This window comes from Callospermophilus lateralis, chromosome 10 (assembly GCF_048772815.1).
Source record: "Callospermophilus lateralis isolate mCalLat2 chromosome 10, mCalLat2.hap1, whole genome shotgun sequence".
Classification (NCBI taxonomy): domain Eukaryota; kingdom Metazoa; phylum Chordata; class Mammalia; order Rodentia; family Sciuridae; genus Callospermophilus; species Callospermophilus lateralis.
The window spans coordinates 127,992,146-128,015,775 of record NC_135314.1 but is presented as its reverse complement, the minus strand read 5'-3'; the positions used below and the strand labels follow the sequence as shown (position 1 = coordinate 128,015,775).

Sequence of the window (23,630 nt, the reverse complement as noted above, 5' to 3'; positions counted from 1 at the left end):
TGGTATGAACCTACTTATGTGTCTAATTATAATGCATTAATTTAAAAAATAAAAGGGAGACCAGTGGAGTAGAGGAAGAGGATCGGGGGGGAGGGGAGGAAGAACTGGGGGTGGGGGGGAGGTACTGGAGAACGAAATGGGTCAAATTATGTGCTTGTGATAGGGCACAATGAATCCCACTGTTACCCATGATTATAGGGCACCCATAAAAATCAGGAAAAAAAAGGTAAAAGCAGTTGGAAAGGCCAGGTGTAAAGCTACCCCTTTCTCTCCTACTGAGAAAGCATTTGGAAGCTCTGAGAAATTCTAGAGAATATAAAGAAGTTGTATGGATAGTATCTTGGTTCTACTCTGATTTATCTAAAAAAGCAAATCACTGGCAAATGTGGGTACTTTATTACTATTTTTATTTATTTTTTTATGGTGCTGGGAATGGAACCCAGGACCTCACATATACTAGGCAAGCACTGTACCACTGAGCCTCACCCTAGCTCTGAGACTTCACTTTTAATAATGAGTGTCTTGTGGCTCACCTCACCCCTGATGCCCTCAATCATGGTCACCACACTCTGCACCTCTGAAGGCATCCTACCTGTGTTTTCTTTTTTAAAATTGATTTTTAAAGATCTATTGACAGTAGAGTGTATTTTGACATATCACACATAAATGGAGTATAACTTCCCCTTTTGTGGTTGTACATGATGTGGAGTTACACTGATTGTGTATTCATGTGTGAATGTAGGAAAGTTATGTCCAATTCATTCTACTGTCTCCTATTCCCATCCTCCTTCCCTTCCCTTCATTTCCCTTTGTCTAATCCAATGAACTTCTTTTCTTCCCTCTTCACCCCCTTATTGTGTGTTAGCATCCACATATCAAACAGGACATTTGGCCTTTGTTTTTTTGGGATTGGCTTATTTCACTTAGCATGATAGTCTTCAATTCCATCCATTTACTGGCAAATGTCATAATTTCATTCTTCTTTACAGCTGAGTAATATTCCATTGTATATATACCACACATTTTCTTTATCCATTCATTTCTTGAAGGTCACTTAGTTTGGTTCCATAGCTTAGTTATTATGAATTGAGCTGCTATAAACATTGACGTGGACGTGTCACTATAGTATGCTGATTTCAAGTCCTTTCTATCTGTGTTTCTTGATACTGAAGCTGACAATCAGCCCCATGTATTGATGACCTGCCAGAGAATGCTGAAGTGTCAAAGACATTATATGATAGCAGAGAGGCTGGTGTGTGGATAGAGAATCAGAGAATGAAACCAGGTTATGTAGATAGACCAGAGGGGAAAAAAATCCATGGGAAAAACAGCAAATAAAGAAATAAAATGGTTCCTTGTTCTCCCTGGGCATGGGGAAGATCCTCCAAGCATGCAGCCACCTGTTGCCAGTCACCTGAGCCCAGGTGAATCAGTTACTTGGTTGAGTATGTTATGATATCCAGAGAAATGTGTGTCATGTCCGGATGAGTATACATAGACTTTATGCAACAATGTATTTTAAAAAAAAAAAATTTAACAACATATCTTAGAGCTGGGGTCAGGGTAAATCAAAAGAGGTGGTTAGGGTGTAAACCCTAAGGAGGCATTCATTATCAGCTGACCCTACACATCCTGAGACTGGATGCCTCCTTGAATTCTGTCCCCCTCTCTGGCCTCCTCCTTCCCCCTCCGGGTCCATTATGTCATTTCATTTCTATCAATTCTTCATCCTCAGACCTGGAATAAGCTCTTTATTTTTAACACACTAGGGTGGGGGCAGAGACGATGTGGAGACGGGGGATTGTGGTTGAAGACATTAAGGGGTAGAAATGAGAAGGATTTGGTGATTTATTTATTGTGGAGTTGGATGTCATTCATGGAAAAAGGGTAGGCAGATTTTGGGGAGCCAGAGAGGAGGAAGATACCACTTTTGAGGATAATGGAAGAATGTGAAGCCAGAGTTAGAAGGATCAGTATGCGGTTGCCTGTTCTTGGTGGTGCTCTATAGACTCACAGATGTGGCTGCTGGAAGTTTCCTTTCCCCCTGCAGTTAACCCTCTGGGGGCTTCCACTTTTCCCATGGGAATGGCCCCTGGATCTACAACAATTGGAGAGGCTATTTCCAGCTCAGGAGATTCTGCAGTAGGTCTGGGGGAGGTATCAACTTAAAAAAAAATTAACTGATGACAAAGCCAATAAAACAAAGATGATTGCTTTCCAGTCCTTTCTGTAGTTCCCATGGCTCATTAAAAAATATATATATATATATTTTTTTTTTCTCATGTGACTAAATGAACAGTTTTAAGTACATGGCAGCTGAAAGATTTTCTTTTCCTGGCAAGTGATAGTTTCTAAAAATCTCCTTCATGAAGCTAGAGGTAAAATATCTATCTTCAGGAGGTGGCCTTCTCCCAGGAATTCTTTGTGCTCTTTAAAGTTAGCATTAGGGGAAAGAGAACAGAGTGAAAGGTTAGATTTATTTTAGAAAGCAACGGGGAGGCAGTGAACGATTGGGGATTAAGTTGAGAAATAGAAGCAAGAAAATGACTGAAAAATGCCCAGTTTGTGGGGGCGGCTACAGACGCTTAGACTCCAGAGTGCTGGAGAGCCTGCCGAACCGCCACATTTTTCATTTTGGGATATGCAGCATTTATGGAAACCTGTGGTTCTGGTATGGGCTCCAATCTTCTCAGCGGGCAGCCCAGGAACAGGCGCCCATTTGCCTTTTCCTTCTGCCCAGGAGGCCACTCTCATTATTAAACAAAGCTGTGGAGCAGCTTTGCAAAACCTTGTGAAAAAGGCAAAATGCTCCCTTCATGCCACCACCAAGTCCCCAGGGCATGGAGCTGTTCCTGGCAAAAGGCTAGAAGCAATGATGAGCGTCTTTCAAAACCCTGCTCCTCAGATCCTTTGCCTTCACGGAACCTGTTAATGTTGTTAATGTTGCAGCCATTGTGAGGCAGCCTCTGGTTAGTGGCTCCATCTCTTAGTACCTGTGGTCAGCCTTTATGATATTATATTCTGGGGTATCTTTTTAAAATAAGTCTGTACACAATTTGGACTCCTGCAAAGAGCCTTGTAGGTGGAGATATTATTTACTTTGGGCCAGGTGTCAGGTGTTTTTGTCACTGTGGCCCAAATACCCGAGACCAACCTGGAGGAGAAAATGTTTATCTTGGGCTCATGGTTTTGGAGGTTCAGTTCATGGTTGGCTGGTTCCATTGCTCTGGGCTCAAGGTAGGGCAGAACACCATGGCGGAAGTGCATGGTGGAGGATGCTCATCTCACAGTGGGTAGGAGGCAGAGAGAGGAAGTGGGAGGGGATAGGGAAAAAGAATCCTTCCAGGGAACTGCCCCGGGGACTCACCTCCTCTAGTCACACCCCACCTGACTACAGTTAATACCCAGTCGGTCCATTCAAACTACGATGGACCGACCAGAGCACACACCTCTCATAATCTAATCATTTCACCACTGAACTTACCACTGAACTTCTCGTATTCTAACCAAATCAGGCCATTTCTTAAATGATACGATAAATTCTTATTCCTCTCTATTTCCACAAAACTTTATAAGGAAGGGTGGAAAACAGGAAAATAGGGGAAGACTTCTGAGGTCATTTGGTTCATGTCCTGGAAACGGCAAAACATTTCCCTCTTCAACCCATGTCCTGGCTTTGCCTACGGGCTCAGGAGGCAGGGTTCACTTGTATTTCCGAGAATCCATCAGTGGTTAATCTCGAATATATAAGAAGGACTTAAAAACTTAAACTGGGACAAGGTGTGGACACAAGATGCATTAAATGTGTTTGGGTTAAAAAAGATTTCCCAAGAGAGCCTTTAAATATGTAATCTGACTTTTAGGCTTGAAGGTCAGATGGGAGAAGCCAAATTTAGCTTATTCCATTACATCATATTATATTATTAAATGAAGACAGAGATCAGGGAGAGAATATCATTTTTTTTTGAATTTTTAAAAAATGATAAATGAGACAAACGTCATCCACAAGTAAGAAAAAAAAATTACCACTCAGGATTCTACTAATTTTTCTCTTCTAGTTATTTCACAATACTGTCTTCATTGATTTTTGTGCTGCTATAACAGAATAACATGGACTGAGTAATTTGCAATTAACAGAGATTTATTTGGCTCATGTATCTAGAAGCTGGGAAGTCGAAGAGCACAGTGCTGGCATCATATAACCACTGATCTCTCAGACTCAGGCCCTTTTGCAGTCAATATTCTTGCATCCAAGAGAATAGAGCCCGCATGACCTGAACACCTCCCACTTGACCCCACCACCCAACACTGTTGCTTTGGGAATTATGTTTCTAACACATGATTTCTTGGAGACATACTCAAATTTTAGTATATATACTATGTATGTACTGGAGCATGTCCAAATTTTAGTATATGCACTGTGGTGTGTATAATATTACATAGTTGTGATCACAGAATAGCTCTTCTTTATGTTATTTCTTCACTATATCCTAACCGTCGCCTCATGTTATTACCTAATCCTTGTCATTATAATTAAAAATGGCCTTATCATGGTCCTTTTAAAGAAAGCACAGCAGTAGTGAAATCTGCATCTCCGCTATCTTTTTGCTGGATATTGAAGTTGCTTACAGCTTGTCTCTGTGAAAAATCTTCGTTACAATGAACATTTTTTTGTGCACCTGAAAAAGCAGTATCTTTCAAAGGAAACCTTTAATTCTTCTACCATTTCCTTTCCAAATACCTTATGGTGCCTGCCTCTTCCATGCTCTCTATAATTTTGTATCTTGTGTGTGAAATTCTAGTATCTGGTTTTATTTTTAGCTGTGGTGCCACGTGCCAAACCCAATCTCTTTCCCCGCGGTCTCGGTTTCACCTGACTCACCTCTTCCAAGACTGAGATGCAACATTGCTTTAGAGTTCCTATGACTCAAGGATTCACGTGATGTAGGAAGATTGTCCTCAGGGTTGCCCTTGACCTCCCCAAGTCGTGTGCAAAGCTGGGTGTATGCACTTTCTAGCAAGAGGATATCGATGGTGTATCAGATTCTCAAGTGTCTAGGTGGCCAAAAATAATAAGAATCGTTGACGGGGTGCCCTTGACCTCCCCAAGTCATGTGCAAAGTTGGGTGTATGCAGTTTCTAGCAAGAGGATATCGATGGTGTATCAGATTCTCAAGTGTCTAGGTGGCCAAAAATAATAAGAATCGTTAACAAGGACTCTTTTTAGGATCTTTACTTACTTTCCCTTCATGGGGCATTCTCCTCTGCCTCCCTGCCTTCCCTTTGCCTACAAATTTCTTTCTTTCTTTCTTTTTATGGCAGGTCTTTTTATTTATTTATTTTTTCATTTTTTTAAAATTTGTTTTAATTAGTTACACATGACAGTACAATGATCTTGACTTATACATTTGAATCAGATGGGGTATAATTTCTCATTTTTCTGAGTGTACAGGTTGCAGAATCACATTGGTCATGCAGTCACGTATATACCCACAACAATAATAATGTCTATTTTATTCTGCTGCCCTTCCATTCCCCGCTTCCCCTCCCCTTCCCTCCCATCACTTCTCTCTACCCAATCTAATGTGACCCACTTTTTTCCCCCCTCATATCATCATGCCTGTATTCTGTATAACAAAGGGGGTCTCCTTCCCTCTTCCATGCAATTCCCATTCTCCCTCCCTTTCCCTCCCACCTCTCTTCCCTATCTAGAGGTAATTTTCTTCTCATGCTCTTCCTCCCTACCCCATTTTGAGTCACCTCCCTTATATCAGAGAAGACACTTGGCATTTGTTTTTTTGGGAGGCTTGGCTAACTTCACTTAGCATAATCTGCTCTAATGCCATCCATTTCCCTGCAAATGCCATGATCTTGTTATTTTTTAGTGCTGAGTAATATTCCATTGTGTATAAATGCCACATTTTTTTTAATCCATTCATCCATTGAAGGGCATCTAGGTTGGCTCCACAGTCTAGCTATTGTGAATTGTGCTGCTATAAACATTGATGTGGCTGTGTTCCTGTAGTATGCCATTTTTAGGTCTTTTGAGTATAGTCTGAGAAGAGGAATAGCTGGGTCAAATGGTGGTTCCACTTCCAGTTTTCCAAGGAATCTCCATATTGCTTTCCATATTGGCTGCACCAATTTGCAGTCCCACAAGCAATGTCTGAGTGTACCTTTTTCCCCACATCCTCATCAGCACTTGTTGTTGTTTGACTTTATAATAGCTGCCATTCTTACTGGAGTGAGATGATATCTTAGAATAGTTTTAATTTGCATTTCTCTGATTGCTAGCGATGGTGAGCATTTTTTTTCGTGTATTGGTTGGTTGATTGTATATCCTCCTCTGAAGTGTCTGTTCAGGTCCTTGGCCCATTTATTGATTGGGTTATTTGTTTTTTTTGTTGTTGTTGTTGTTGTTTAACTTTTTGAATTCTTTATGTACCATAGAGATTAGAGCTCTATCTGATGTGTGAGGGATAAAAATTTGTTCCCAGGATGTAGGCTCCCTATTCACTTCACATATTATTTCTCTTGCTGAGAAAAAACTTTTTAGTTTGAATTCGTCCCATTTGTTGATTCTTGGTTTTAACTCTTGTGTTATAGGTGTCTTATTAAGGAACTTGGGGTCTAACCCCACGGCCTTCAACTTTCTTGAACTAGTACTTAGACCTTCTGTATTCACTTTCTTGCCTTATGTTTCCTCCCTAACTCCAGGGTCTCATCTATCTCGTTCTGCTAAAATTTTTTCTTTTGTTCTTTAGATGCCATATATCTTCTCATCATATAACCAATTCATGGCTTATTATTCTTTACCCTTTGTCTTCTCTTTAGTCCTTTAGGATTGTTGCCCTTGATCTTGTAATTTTTTTCCTCCCGCCATCAGATGGAGGTCCTTTACAATTTCCTGTCTTCAAGTCCCTTGTCTTTCTGCATTCTTCTCCTTGGTCAGGTGATCCAGCCTCATGCATGTGTGGCTCCACATCTTTCCTGAAACCTAGGTTCATATTGATAAGTACCATCTGCACCGGGATACTTGAAAGTACTTCCAATGTGTCCAAAACCAAATTCATCCTCAAGTTCCTCTTAACTTGTGCATTTACATGAACAAGATGGCCATATTCTGCCAGGAAGGTAAAGAACTCTTCGCTTCTTCATGAACTCATCATACTCTCTGCTTTCAGTCTCCTCATTGTGTCATAGACCCTGCCTCTTCCCACAATACCTCTTCCTTTGGTGCCATACTCCTTCAGCCTTTTCCCCGCACCTGCACCAGGCCTGTTGTGGTGGGCTTGAGTCTTTTCCTACTTCATCTTTTATACTCCCTTGACCATCATCAATACCTTTTAGCAAACACTCCCAGATTTACTTCTTCTTTTATTAAAAACATTTATTTTTAGTTGTAGATGGACACAATACCTTTATTTTATTTTTATGTGGTGCTGAGGATCGAACCCAGTGCTTCATGCATGCTAGGCAAGCACTCTTTCTCTGAGCCACAACTCCAGCTCCCTGGCCCCAGATTTACTTCTCTAAAGCATTGCTACTGGCTTCAATGCCATGTTCATGATCCTTTTGGACATTCCATTATCTACCAAATGACCTTGGAATTCAAATCCACTCAAGTTTGGAGCCCCAAATGCTTTCCAACATCCCCCTAAATATATCCTGCTTATTCATATTAACCCAAGTAAGGTCGTGGTATTTGCTATTGGAAAATATAAGTGCATGTGCATAAATACTTAGGTTCATGAAGGTGCTCTTAAAAAACAAACAAACAAACAAAAAAAACGCCCAGTATCATATATATCCATTCAGTTTGTTTCTTTCCTTACAATTTATGTTCCCTTAAAGGTTTAGGGTTTGATTGATTACAATTCAAGAAAAATATTTTGAGAAGCCTCGCATCTAAAGACAAGGATATCTCATCTTTAATACTCTTTTTTTTTTTTTTTTTTGTACCAGGCATTGAACCCAGGGGTACTTAACCACTGAGCCAAATCCCCAGCACTTTTTAATAGCATGGAGTTTCTCAGGGCCTGGCTAAGTTGCTGAGGCTGGCTTTGAACTCGTGATTCTCCTGCCTCAGCCTTCCAAGTCCCTGGGATTACAGGTGTGCAACACTGTACCCGGCTTTAACTCTCTTAAATTGAAGCGGAAGCACCAACGTCTATGGGAGATGCAAGACCTTTCTTTAAGCTCTTGCATGTCATCTGTGCTGGTCAGAGTCTCTATAGGAAACAAACAACACACTGAAAAGAGATGATTGACAACAATTCAGTTGAAACCAACCAGAAAAGGTAGGAAGGAGTAGAAATGAGAACTGAGCGATTACTAGAACCATCTGCAGGACAGGGAACCTGATGGGAACCGTTGCCTTCAACAGAGGAAGAAGGCCGCTGCCAAGCCACAGCTTGGCAGGCAGAAAGCTGGGGGAATGACTATTCCTGGTTGTTACCTCCTATTTGATCTCTGATTGGAGCCTCTTGCCTGTCAAACCCAACCAAGGGCTAAGAGCAGGAGAGAGCCTGGCTAGTGTATCCAGAGGTCAGTCTCCTGGGGCACAGAGAGCAGAGGTGGAGAAGGAGGAATAGCTCCTGAGGAGCAAATGGAGAACATTCAGAACCACATGCTACCTCTGGCTCCTGAGGGTCATTCTCCAGAGTAACAAATAGTTTGTCTTGGCTAAAGCTACTGGGTTTGCTCAGGAGCCATGGAGCCTATCATGTGCCAATGGGAATTTTTGGCTCAAGGAGGTTCAGAGGGCCCATAGCGGTAGCACATGCCTATAATCCCAGCAACTTGGGAGGCTGAGGCAGGAGGACTGCAAGTTTCAGGCTAGCCTCAGCAACTTAGTGACACCTGTCTAGAAACAAACAAACAAACAAATAAGGGCTGGGAGCAGCTCAGTAGTTCAGTGGTAAAGTGTCACTCTGGGTTTACTCCCCAGTACCAAAAAAAAAAAAAAATTACTGTAGCAGAACACTTTTCTCTTCTCTCCCTCTTCTCCTCTCATCTCTGCCATTTCCTTTTCGTATTGCCACATGGCTTCACTAGAATTACTGGGAAGAAAGCAAACACTTCTAGACCATATTAAATATGTTAATTTTTACTGTTTGCATTATAATTTATAATTTACTTTAGATTGTACTGCTTGAGCAATAAGATTTATATGAGAAAGCAGATTAATTTTGGAGGAAAATGACATTGAGGTAACTAGGATGTTTCCTTTAACAGCACACTCAACATGGAATACCTAGCAATCCTCTTCTGAGTCTCCAGCCTGCAACGCCGCAGGAGGAAGAGTTTTGTGGCAGGAACTATTGATGACTTGTCCCCCTTTTCTCAGCATTTATCTGCACGTTCTTCTCATCTTTTCATTCTTGGGTGCATACTGCTCTCTCCACTCAAATACCCTGGGGTCCCTCAGTTGGCACTGGAAGGGATGAGAGTCCAGGACTGGGGTATGGTTGGTGGCCAACACTTCCCCTTCCCATTTGGGGAAAATTAGCCAAGTGAGAAGGGAGAAAACAAAGAATGAAGGGCAACATTCCTGTGTCAGACAGGCCACAGGGATATCTAAGACTCAGGGTATGGAGCTGGGAATGCTTTGGGATTAAACTCTTGGGTTTTGGGGGGGCTGATTCTTTGCAGCACAATTCCAAGGGCAAAGCCTGCCTTTGAAGGTTGAATAAAAAGTTCTTCAAGAGCATAGGAGCTATAGAATCTAAAACAAACTGAAATCAATAAAGCTTTCCCTTGAAAAAACCTATAAATAGTTTTCTGAAATCGTTCCTTTGCCTAACATCTTGGGAAACTATTTCCAGTAGTTGTCATTTATGACCTCCCTGCTTCCATTTGTATAGACCTGGAACAGCAGAGAACCGACGGAACAGATGTGTTAGTTGTGTGCCCACAGTAAACCTGTTCACTACCTTCTGTAAGTGCCAGTGTGCGTGTAGGAGGGATGGGCCACTGGATCATTAGAGAATCTCAGGCTTTGGACAAGTGACCAAATAATTAGCTCCTTTAAAGTATTCAAGAGTAAATAAGGGGTTGGGGATATAGCTCAGTTGGTAGAGTGATTGCGAAGCATGCACAAGGCCCTGGGTTCAATCCCCAGTACCACACACACACACACACACACACACACACACACACACACAAAAGTATTAAAGAGTAAGTGAGCAGTGCCCTGAGTTTAGGCAGGTCATAGGTAGACTTTTCTGAGTGGAACAGATAAGCATTTAGCTAAGAAAACTTGAGTCTATCAAATGACCACTTGAATTACCCTTTGTGATTCCCTCTTTTAGTCCTTTGAGCACCACTATTTCTGGTCCCAGGCATATGTTAGTTCTGTGAGACTTTTTTGGGTCCAATCCTGTACAAAAAATTTAAACCGATTTTCCATGCCTTTCTCACCTGTCTGAGGCAGGCCAGGGAACTAAAGAGGGCTTAGTTCCATGTGTGTGCTTCTGTGAGTTGAGAAACAAACACGGTACAGATTGTATCTCTCTGATTTATGTTCATGTTGCTTTCCCATGGGTTTTAGCATATCTCTATTTTGCCATCTGGTTCTGGGGATTTTTTTTTTTTTTCTGGAGATTACATCTGCCCTAGCCTAGGAAGATTTTCAATGTGAAGTAATGAAAGCAAGCGGTTCCTGGGCCGATGGTCTCACAACCTTGACCTACCTGGGGGGACTTTAAAAAGACCCAGGTCACCCACCCCATACACATCAGGAGTATGTAAATCCCATGAACTCACAGGTTATATCGGGATAATCATCAATTCATGCGCTAAGACTAGACATCCATTCTATTTCTCAGCCTGATTTCAACCTGGTTCCCCAATCTTTGGAATTTACCTTTTTATTGACTGATAAGCCCTTGGCGCTAACCCTCAGGTAATGACACTGGTGTTTGTCTTCTGGCCACTCGAGCACAACTCAGGCATGTGTTTTAGCTCAGTGAAACTTACTAGCATGACTCATTTCCTACAAATGCTTCTCACCAAGTGTTGAAATCTGGCAACCTACATACTACTTCATTCCTCACAGGGTTACTGAGGGAATGGAAGGCATCAGGAGGGTTCCTCAAATCACCTGAGATTGCATGGCAAGAATCCTGCTAGGATGCTGAGAACCATATGCACTGGAGAAAATAGGAGCATAAACTCATTTGTGAAACATGATCCCACACAACGACATCAGCAAGGAGACTTGAACAAAGCTGACCCTGGGTTTAACAGACCCAGTACCATTCCCCTTTCTTTCCCTCTGAAGAAGAACGAACCAACAATCAACTTACTGTAAACTGGATTTGACAGCCACCCATGATGTAGTCCAAGAAGGAGTGCATCTTGTGGATCTGCGTAAGAGGAGAGGAAACCAACTTAAAAACAGCACCATCTTTTTCCTGGCAGTGCGAGGGCCTAAACTTTAGGGATGGGCAGCTAAACCAGAAGAAAGGGCAAGAAAGAAATCTGTGGGCAGCAAAGGGGTGAGTTGATTTTGTTCCATTAGAAGAGAGAAAGAAACCAAGGTCAACACCGATGAGCCTGTGAGGGCTGCAAATATCCATTCCCCGTTCTTTTCTTTTGGGATTATGTATGATTTTAATCAACTTCTGCCTCTGGGGTGAAACCCAAACTATATTTTCAAAGGTTACTTCTGTTTTGGAATCAATAATGTCTCATACTTTGGCTTCAGTCTTTCTTTCCTGTGCCTAAGTCCCAGGACTGGTAACATTCTTAATATGCGGGTGATCGAGATTGGCGGCTTTCAGATTCAATTAGCTGGGAAGGCTTTTACTGACAGTTTGCTGTTAATTAAACCCTTTTCCTGCCATAAACAACAATGACTTATCATTTCTTGAGTACTTAGTGTGTACCCAGGCACTTAACATATTTTATTTCATTTAATTCTTAGAATGGCCTCATGGAGATCATATTATTGTTATTATTATGCTCATTTTGTAGATGAGAAAACTAAGGCTAAGACCACAAAGCTAGTAGATGGTGGGGTTGGGGATTCATATTATGGAAGTCTGGACTACACAGTTCATCCTTTTAACTTCTATGCTGGAACCCACGTAATCATTGCTTCCTGACAGCTACCATCATCTGGGTTCTCATGTACTTCGTTGACTTCAGGAATTAATTTTTGCTTCTTTAAGATTCTGCTGTTTGAGGGAGATAGTACACTAAAGGAAAAACTAATCAAGAGTAAAACCAATTCAAGAAAAATGTCAAAAATAAACAAATATGGCTGGAAATACAAACCATGTCTCAATAGTAACCCTAAGTGTTAATGGCTTAAACTCACCAATCAAAAGACATAGGCTAGCAGATTGGATTTTAAAAAAGACCCAACAAAATGCTGCCTACAGGAGACTCATTTTATAGGAAAAGACATACACGGACTAAAGGTGAAAGGTTGGTAAAAATCATACCACTCACATGGTAGCAGAAGCAAGCAAGAGTGGCCATACTCATATCAAATAAAATAGACTTCAAGCCAATGTTAATCAAAAGGGATGAAGATGGACATTACATACTGCTCAAGGAAACCATACACCAACAAGACATAACAATCATAAATATATATGCCCCAAACAATGGTGCAGCTATGTTCATCAAACAAACTCTTCTCAAGTTCAAGAGTCAACTTGACAAACACAATAATCTTCGGTGACTTTAACACACCACTCACCACTGGACAGATCTTCCAAACAAAAGTTGAAAAAGAAACTATAGAACTCAATAACACAATCAATAGCTTAAACTTAACTGACATATATAGAATATTTCAATCTGCATCAAGTGGATACAATTTCTCTCAGTAGCACATGGATCCTTCTCTAAAATAGACCATATACTATGCCACAAAGCAACTCTTAGTAAATACAAAAATGTAGAGATACTACCATGCATTTTATCAGATCATAATTGAATGAAATTGGAAATCAATGACAAAATAAAAAATAAAAATTTCTCCATCACCTGGAGACTAAGCAATATGCTACTGAATGAACAATGGGTCACAGAAGACATTAAGGAGGAGATTTAAAAATTCTGAGAGGTGAATGAGAAAATAGACACAACATATCAAAATCTCTGGGACACTATGAAGGCAGTACTAAGAGGAAAATTCATTGCTTGGAGTTCATTCCTTAAAAGAAGAAAAAGTCAACAAATAAATGATCTCATACTACATCTCAAAGCCCTGGAAAAAGAACAAACCAGCAGCAAAAACAGTAGAAGCCAAGAAATAATTAAAATTAGATCTGAAATCAATGAAATCAAAACAAAAGAAACAATTGAAAGAATTGACAAAACAAAAAGCTGGTTCTTTGAAAAAAGAAATAAATAAAATTGACAGACCCTTAGCCACACTAATGAAGAGAAGGAGAGAGAGAACTCAAATTACCAGCACACATGATGAAAAAGGTAATATCCAAACAGACACTACAGAAATACAGAGGATAATTGGAAATTATTTTGAAATCTTATACTCCAATAAAATGGAAGACATTGAAGGCATCAACAAATTTCTTAAGTCATATGATTTGCCCAGATTGAGTCAGGAAGATCTACACAATTTAAACAGACCAATATCAAGTGAGGAAATAGAAGAAGCCATAAAAAGCTTACCAACCAAGAAAAGCCCAGGACCAGATGGATACACAGCCGAGTTCTACCAGCCCTTTAGAGAAGAACGAACACCAATACTTTTCAATTTATTTCAGGAAATAGAAAAAGAGGGAGTAATTCCAAACTCATTCTGTGAGGCCAATATCACCCTGATCCCAAAACCAGGCAAAGACACATCAAAGAAAGAAAACTTCAGACCAATATCTCTAATGAACATAGATGCAAAAATTCTCAATAAAATCCTGGCAAATTGAATACAAAAATATATCAAAAAGATTGTGCACCATGATCAAGTGGGATTCATCCCAGGGATGTAAGGATGGTTCAACATACGGAAATAAATAAACGTAATTCATCACATCAATAGACTTAAAGAATCATATGATCATCTCAATAGATGCAGAAAAACACTTGACAAAATACAGCACCCCCTTTATGTTCAAAACACTAGAAAAACTAGGGTTAACAGGAACATATCTCAACATCGTAAAGGCTATCTATGCTAAGCCTCAGGCCAATATCATTCTAAACAGAGAAAAATTGAAGGCATTCCCTCTAAAAACTGTGAAAGAGGGATGCCCTCTTTCACCACTTCTATTCAACATAGTTCTTGAAACACTGGCCAGAACAATTAGACAAATGAAAGAAATCAAAGGGATATGTATAGGAAAAAGAACTTAAATTAGCTTTATTTTCTGACGATATGATTCTATATGATTCTGTACCTAGAAGACCCCCCCCCCAAAAAAAAAAAAACTCCACCAGAAAACTTCTAGAACTAGTAAATGAATTCAGCAAAGCAGCAGGATACAACATCAACACCCTTAAATCAAAGGTATTTCTGTACATCAATGACAAAGCCTCTGAGAAGGAAATGAGGAAAACTACCCCATTCACAATATCCTCAAAAAAAAAAAAAAACCTTGGGATTCAACTTAATGAAAGAAGTGAAAGATCTATACAATAAAAACTACAGAGCCCTAAAGAGAGAAATCAAAGAAGACCTTAGAAGATGAAAACATCTGCCTTGCTTTTGGATAGGCAGAATTAATATTATCAAAATGACCATACTACCAAAAGCACTATACAGATTTAATGCAATTCCAATCAAACTCCCAATGGCATTCCTCATAGAAATAGAAAAAGCAATTATGAAATTCATCTGGAAAAATAAGAGACCCAGAATAGCTAAAGCAATCCTTAGCAGGAAGAGTGAAGCAGGTGGTATCACTATACCAGACCTTAAACTATACTACGGAGCAATGGTAACAAAAACAGCATGGTATTGGCACCAAAACAGACTGTTAGACCAATGGTACAGAATAGAGGACACAGAAATTAACCAACAAAATTACAATTATATTATATTAGACAAAGGTGCCAGAAACATGCACTGGAGAAAAGATAGCATTTTCAACAAATGGTGCTGGGAAAACTGGAAATCCATATGCAACAAATGAAATTAAACCCATATCTCTCACCATGCACAAAACTTAACTCAAAATGGATCAAGGACCTAGGAATTAAACCAGAGACTCTGCGTCTAATAGAAAGATAAAGTAGGTCCTAATCTTCATCATGTGGGATTAGGCCCCAACATCCTTAATAAGACTCCTATAGTACAAGAATTAAAACTAAGAATCAATAAATGGGATGGAATCAAACTAAAAAGTCTTTTCTCAGCAAAGGAAACAATTTGTGAGGTGCACAGAGAGCCTACATCCTGGGAGAAAATCTTTACCTGTCACACATCAGATAGAGCACTAATCTCTAGGGTATATAAAGAACTCAAAAAGCTAAGCACTGAAAAAACAAATAACTCAATCAACAAATGGGCCAAGGACCTGAATAGTAATTTCTCAGAACTGGATATACAATCAATCGACAAATATATAAAAAAATGCTCAACATCCCTAGCAATCAAAGAAATGCAAATCAAAACTACTCTAAGATACCATCTCACTCCAGTCAGAATGGCAGCTATTAGGAAGACAAACAATAATAAGTGTTGGCGAGGATGTGGGGAAAAAGGTACACTCATACATTGCTGGTGGGACTGCAAATTGGTGCAGCCAATGTGGAAAGCAGTATGGAGATTTCTTGGAAAGCTGGGAATGGAACCACCATTTGACCCAGGTATCCTTCTCCTTGGACTATACCCAAAGGACTTAAAAACAGCATACTACAGGGACACAGCCACATCAATGTTTATAGCAGCACAATTCACAATAGCTATACTATGGAGCCAAACTAGACGCCCTTCAGTGGATGAATGGATAACGAAAATGTGGCATATATACACAATGGGATTTTACTCAGCAATAAGAGAGAATAAAATCATGGCATTTGCAGGTAAATGGATGGCGTTGGCCAATCCCCCCAAAATAAATGCTGAATGTTTTCTCTGATATAAGGAGGCTGACTCATAGTGGGGTAGGGAGGAGGAGCATGGGAGGAATAGATGAATTCTAGATTGGGCAGAGGGGTGGGAGGGAAAGAGGGCAGTGGATTAGCAAGGATGGTAGAATGTGATGGACATTATTATCCAAAGTACATGTATGGAGACACGAATTGGGTTTCAAACTACTTTATAAACAAACAGAGATATGAAAAATTGTGGTATGTATGGGTAATAAGAATTGTAATGCAATAAAAAACAAGCACATGTATGAAGACATGAATTAGCATGAACATACTTTATACAAAAATATGAAAATTTGTGCTCTACATGTGTAATAAGAATTGTAATATATTCTGCTGTCGTGTATTTAAAAAAATAAAAATCAATAAAAAAATAAATAGAAATCGGAGAAGAAAAAGAAATATTCTGCTGCTTGACTCTTGGTGATATTCACTTACTCATGTATTCAACAAGAATTTATTGAGCACTCACTATGCAGTTGATGAAAGAAACAGATGCGGTAGCTGCAGCCAGGGACCTTACAGAATGGACCCTTTTACTCGACAGCCAGCAACTGATTCTCCTCCTTCACTTCTCAGATTCCATTTGATGGAAGCTTCTCAGAGACTGACATGAAATCCTGCGTTGGTCTCTGGAGATCCCACCTCCTGGTGGCACACATCTATGGGCAGGTTTTTCCTGGGGTTGATGATCACTGAGTCCTCTGGATAGTGCCTGTTCTTGGCTTTCTCACGGCACTACTTTCCCTGACAGAGTATCAAGGAGGTAAGATCTTGGGAGAGTATCAAGGAGGTAAGATCTTGGGAGAGTATCAAGGAGGTAAGATCTTGGGAGCAGTGGCATCTGAGTGCTGTGTTATCTGATCAACTCAATTATTCTCAGATGGAAGGTCAGCACAGAGAATGTGCAGTCACCTTAAGGAGAGAGATAACCATTGAATTGGTTCATCTATGTGTTTCTCCTGCTTCTCTGGGCACAGGCCTGGTCACATGGCTGTTTTGAGTATACCCAGGATTTGCTTTGTATAGGTATGATTAGATGAATGACACAGGGTAGAGGGTATGTCGCAGCACATAGGAGGGTCCCATGGGCAACATCGGGGTCAGTCAGGGAGTGGAAGGAGTGAGATGAAAGTTTGGATAAAAGCCTTCATTGTGATTTTCACAAGAGAGAATGGATGAGGCAGGATAAGCAGTCAACCAGTCTTAGGATTGTGCAGTTTGAATCCTTTTCAGCAGACTTTGAACTACAGGTTGTCTCTAGTTATCCAAAACCTGTCCCTGTGGTGACATAATGCAGGGGGGGGGGGAGTGGGCGTGATGTATGAGAGTTCAATAAGGAGGGTGGTTGAGGGTATGGGCTCCAGATTGGTTAGTTTGCATATCAAAGGCATGTTGGACAGCAAGGGGTGTGGCAGTTCCTTCCTGGATATGCAAAGCCCAAAGATGCCAAAGCATAAAGAAAATTTTTTTAAAAATGAATAAAACAATGACTCCAGGCATCCTTAGTTTCAGTGATAGGCTCAAAGGGTGGGCATGTGACCTAAATCAGATCAATCAACCTTTTCCTTTATTGTCCTTGTATAAGGATGTGATCCTGCAGCAGTTAGCTGCCATGGAGAAACCAGTTTGGGAGAAGTAACCTGATACACACACAGTGTCTAATTTACAAGGACTCATCTTGTGATGTTACTTACTTTTTGAAGTTCTAAAAGTGATTTGTTTTCAGTACAAACCATACCTTGAGTTTTGATAATCTTGCAGGCTAGGCAGATGCAGTATGATGTTCTCTCAGTGCTGGGTAGCAGCAGAGAACCACAGCTTGCAGTTGGTCACAAGACCATGAGGGTAAACAACCAATAGTCTACAGTGTACTATGTTTGGTAGTTTATGCGTATTAAGTATTAAATGCATTTTTGACTTATGTTATTTTCAACTTACCATGGGTTCACTGGGATATAACCCCATTATAAATTGGGGAGCATCTCTCTCTCTCTCACCACCCCATCTCTCTCTCTCTGTGTGTATGTGTGCATATGGTAGAGTCAGGCAGACATCTTAACATCTCCATTGTTACATTTACCACTCGCATGACTCTGAGCTACTTAAATTACTTCATTTGAAAGGCTTGTGGTGACAGTTACATAGAATTTATTGAAGTTATTCTTACATAGTAAGTAGCGAACTAGCAGCAGAATTATTCTCAGATGTAATTTAAGAGATTTAGTTATTAGCATATGGAATTTTCTGCAAAGTTGAACCTCTTTAGGAGGAATTTCTAGGCCCTTTCTTCTTCTTCCATGATTTTTTTTTTTTACATGGTCCCTTTCAGCATGAGTGAGATAGCACATGTAAAGCACTGAACACTGTGATAGGCACATAGTAAGTGTCCTAGAAATATTGGCTATTGACTTGGGTATCTTCCTGAACAGAGAGGAGCTTAAACAGTGACCAGGATTCCCTTGTCTTTGAGGGCAAGGGGTGTCCTTGGGGGTGGAAATAGTGACATTGGCATCTGTGATTGGTTCCAAGGCACCTACGATTACATTTCTCTTTTGTGTATCCATTAATACATTAAATTTCTGATTTTTCCCATATTTTTATTGGTGCATTATAATTGCACATAATGGTTGGATTTTTTTTATCATATATCGATTGATACATGCACACCATATAACAATATAATTTGGTCAATGCAATGCCATTCTCCAGTGTTTCCCCTTTCCTTCTCCTTGTCTTAAAAAGGATCTCTTCCTTGTCACACTCTCTCCCTCTGATCACATAGCCTGAACTGTTCCTTCCAGACAGACCTAGCTTCACACTCCTGGAAGAGAGGGCTGCCTACGTACCTTGCACTGATTCAGAATCACAATGCCTGAGTTCTTGTAATTCTTCTTCTTGGCTTTGTACTTGGGATTGATGCACTCCCACTGCACCTGCAACAAGAAGGGTCATAGCCTGAGAAGCTGCCCAGGAGGAAGTCGAGTCATTTAATGAGGCCAAGATGTTGGATACTTCTGTGGACACACTGCGGTGGAGGGCTGACGAGTGGTTTAGATAGTAACACTTGCATCGAGGGGAACAGTAAGGTTGAATGACAGGGTGAGACTCTGATGTTACTGCCTGGTTCAAATTCCAGCTCCTCCATTTCCCAGCTATGTGACCTTTGGCAAATGACTTGATTTCTCTATGCCGTAGGCATCTCCTCTATAAAATGGAACTTAGAATGATATCTATTTCAATTATATCTATTTCAATTATAGTGATAATTGCATGATTAATCTATGTAATGGGCCAGTGTCTGGCACACAGTAAATGCTTACTATTCATAGGGTTCCAATTAAACATCAGAGAAAATAGGAGACCTGCAGACATACAGGTGAGTGATACACAGTGCTAAGTTTTAGCACCTGGGAATTGGCTGAAAAGGTAGGAAAAGTGAGGAGCATTGAATGTTGGCTGCAAATGTTAGTAGGAACACTGATGAGTTTACATAAGACTTCACTGAAGATTGAAATAGTAGATACATGTGTGTTACAACAGTGGCTTAATTGATCTCCAAAGGGACTCCTATGAGAGATAAGATGGGAGCCTCAGGAATGGCTGAGGCCTAAGAAGTTAGCTGGGAGTTAAAGGGAAATGTAGAAGAATAATTTTCAACCTTTCCAGCCTCCAGATTTCATGGGACTAAATCAACCTTCAAGACAAACATTCAAGAGCCATTAAATGCTCCTGCCCACCATCCTCTGGGAGTTGGATCCTGGGATTTCCACCAAAGAGACAAAATTTCACCCCTTGACAATCAGAAGTGCCTGATATGAAGCAGTTTCTGAGGCCGATGTGACAGGGGCAGACTGACACTTTAGTGGCCTCCAGTGATCCACTCCTCTTGGTGCCCATGTGTTTCTATAATTCCATCCCAGAATGGGGCTGAGCTTAGTCATGTGACTTATTTTGGTCAATGGGACATTAGCAAAGGCCTGGAAAGTGTCTGTTCCTTGCTTCTGAAATGTTTTTTTCCACTGCGTAAAAAAGCTTATGCTGGTCTCCTGAGTTCTGAGTTCTATTGTTTTTAGAGAATTATAATTATGCATAGTATTTGGGTTAATTTTGATAAAATCATGCATGCAAGGAATTTGATTTCAATTCCTATTCTCCCCATTCTCCTTCTTCCTTCTCCTCCTCTTTCCTTCTATTCTCCTTCCTATACTCTACTGATCTTTCTTTTGCTCTTTTATTTATTTATTTCTGATTGGTATTTTCTATATATACATAAAAATGAAATTCTCTTTGGTGCATTTGCTCTTGTTTCCATAAATGAAAGAAAACATTTTACCCTTGATTTTCTGAGCCTAAGCACATTTTTTCTCCATTTCCATTCATTTACAGAAATGCCATTATTTCATTCTTCTTTGTGGCTGAGTGAAACTCCATTGTGCATATATACCACATTTTCTTGATCCATTCATCTATCAACAGGCATCTAGGATGATTCTATAATTTGCCTGTTGTGAATTGTGAACTGAAGTGGCTGAATCACTGTAGTACGCTGATTTTAGTTCTTTTGGATAAATACCAAGGAGTTGGATAGCTGGGTCATATGGTGGTTCTATTTCTAGTTTTTTGAGGAATCTCCACATTGCTTTCCATGGTGGTTGTACTAATTTGCAGTCCCACCAACGGTGTATGAGCATACGTCTCCCCCCACCCGCCCACATCCTCACCAGCATTTATTGTTATTTGTGTTCTTGATAACTGCCATTCTGACTAGAGTGAGAGGAAACCTTAGATTCTAAATTCTGTTAAGAATTATAATGCTTATCCATGAAAAGTCAACTCTCATCTCAGGCCAAGATAACTTGGTAGTGTAGGATAAGTTAGTTTAGCCAAGCAAGGGCTCCCAAGAAAGTAGAATCAAACCCTGCAGGTATTTAGGGCCTTTGTACCTATGGGGGTGGTAGGGGGGCTGATGAACCAGGTCTAAGTAAACTGCATTGTCTGGGAATGAAGTTGTCACACCTATCTATAGTGTCTCTACTTCAGCAATCCCATTTAATTCTTCTCACAACCTACTTTTATGAGTCCAAGATGAGGCCCACAGAAGAGAAGAAACTTGCCCAGGTCATATAGGTGGTAACTGCTGGCTCTGGGATTCACATTGGCCTCAGTGTCACTCAAAATCCTGGCCTCCCTCTAGGAGGGTCTTGTGGGGGCTCCCCCATTTGGGCTTGAAAATCTTCCCTTGGGCCACTTTAAACTAAGGGTGCTTATGAAGGGTACTCAAGAATTCATCCAGAACCATGACTTGTACAAGAAGTTTGCTTGAATGGTACCATCTTCTCTCACCCTCTGATGTTGCTCACTGAGGTTCCTCAGGGTTGAAACCTCCTCTGACCTCTCTTCTCTCCTCTCTCCCAGTTACTCATACCTTCTGTCAACTTTAAATAGCCTTTATTTGTTGGCAGCTCCCCAAATTCACTTATAGGCCAGCTTCTCCCTTGAGTCCCAGTTTTTCCAGAACCTAATTCTCTAATTTTATTCACAAACTGCACATCCCTGCCACAAAACTTCCTTATTTCCAGGATCAATGCATCTTTACATCATCCTTTTTCTCCTTCCCTTTCTCCCTGGTATCCCATTCCTCAACAAATTTTATGGTTCCCATCTCCCAAACGTATCTTAAATCTCTCTATTTATCTCTAGCTCCATTACCATTTATTCAGTCCTGACAGTCTCCTAACAGATCTCCCTGCCTCACTCTCTTGCCACTCTTTAATTGATTATCTATGCAGTAGATAGAGCGATCTTTCAAAAAATTAAAACCAGTCGTGTCACCTCTAGCTTAAAACCCTTTGAAGCGCTGTTCAATAGAACCGTCTGCAATGATGGAAATAGTTTCCATTTGCACATCCAAGATCGTAGCTGCCAGTCACAGGAGGCTGTTGAGCACTTGAAATGTGGCTAACGGATGAATTGAATTTTTAATTCAATTTTAATTAATTAAAATTTAACTAACCACGTGAGTGCACCCTCATGGCATTTAGAAGAATCTACCAAAATCTGCTTTTGCTGGCCTCTGCCCTGATTTGACCACAGCTCATGCATGGCTCTCTCTGCTCCAGATACACACCGGATTTTTTCCAAGTGCTCAACCACACCAAGATCTTTCCTGCCTCCACCCTTCACCATGCTCCTCCCTCTGCCTGTAGGGCCTTTTTCTCACTTGATACACCTTTTGCTTCTCTTCATACTTCAAGGACCTCAACTTAAATGTTGCCTTTTTGGATTATCTCTTGTAGCTCACACTTTTGTACCTAAACTGGCTGTTATGATTTAGATGTGAGGTGTTCCCCGAAAGCTCACATATGAGACAATGCAAGAAGGTTTGGAGGAGAAATGATTTGGTCAGAGCTTTAACCTAATCAGTAAATTAATCCCTGAATGGATTATTGAGCGATAACTGGAGGCAGGTGGGGTGTGGCTGGAGGAAGTGGTTTATTGTGGGTGTGGGCTATGGGAGATATATTTTGTATCTGGAGAGTGGAGTCTCTTTCTCAGCTTGCTGACCACCATGTGAGCTGGATCCCTTTGCCACACTCTTCCACCATGAAGTCCTGCCTCACCCCAAGCCCTGAGGAATGGAGCCTGCTGTCTATGGACTAAGACCTCTGAAACTGTGAGCCCTTAAAAAAAAAAACAAAAAAAAAACCTTTCCTCCTTTACAGTTGTTCTGTGTGGTCTTTGAGTCACAGCAGTGAAAAAGCTGACTAAAATCCTGGCTCAGCTTTTAAATAAAATTTACGACCAGTTGTAACTGCATTTTTATTTTTATTTTTTTGTGGACATGATTTGCATAGGTTTATGTTCTACCTAGACTCCCACTAGTCTGCAAGCTTCAGAGATAACGTCATGGTATAACTAGAACCTGACAGAGCTCCTGGAGTTTAGGTACTTCCCAGTAAATACTGTAAAATCAATGAAGAATAGTTCCCACTGTGCGCAAATGTGTTAAAATATGGGCTGTGTGGCTGAACTAAAATGTTCTGTTATCTTAGTGATATATTAAGGTGTAGTAGCATCTGGTCCATTTCATCAGTGAGACTTAGAGATTTCTTTCCGTTTGAAAGCATCAGGCTTTGGTGGTTTTAAAATATGATATATGATATATTGTTACAATCTCACCTTTAATACCCTCTCAGGAGCCCAAAGATGAAATGTTTCCCATATTGATTGATTTGACTATTTCTATTTATAGAGGTAAACAAGGCAGGAACTTTATAAAACCCTTTACAACTCTAGCAGGTGGTATTGATAAACTGTCATTGATTTATTAGCTCAATAGGGCCTGAAACTACTGTACATTAAGTGGAGTAACAATTTCTCTGGTTATATTTCTTATTATCATGAGAGTGACTTTACTTATAACGTAGTATTGATTGTAATCGTGGCCCTGAAACTCTGCACGCCTACTTGTGGGAGGTCTCTGCATGTTTGACACATTGCTTGCAATATCTGGGACATAAGAACACACATGGGAGCCCTTGCAGGAGCTAACT

General features: G+C 40.4%; 1 protein-coding gene across 1 annotated transcript in view; it reads right to left on the bottom strand.

Moving 5' to 3' along the window:
* Cpne4 (copine 4) overlaps positions 1–23,630 on the bottom strand; it is a 337,088-nt gene that overhangs the window by 30,411 nt on the left and 283,047 nt on the right. Inside the window, exons 8-9 of the mRNA XM_076867682.2 lie at positions 18,924–19,010; positions 11,310–11,369 (exon numbers count right to left, since the gene is read on the bottom strand). Coding sequence (XP_076723797.1) covers positions 11,310–11,369; positions 18,924–19,010 — 147 coding nt within the window. The remainder of the gene's footprint in view (positions 1–11,309; positions 11,370–18,923; positions 19,011–23,630) is intronic.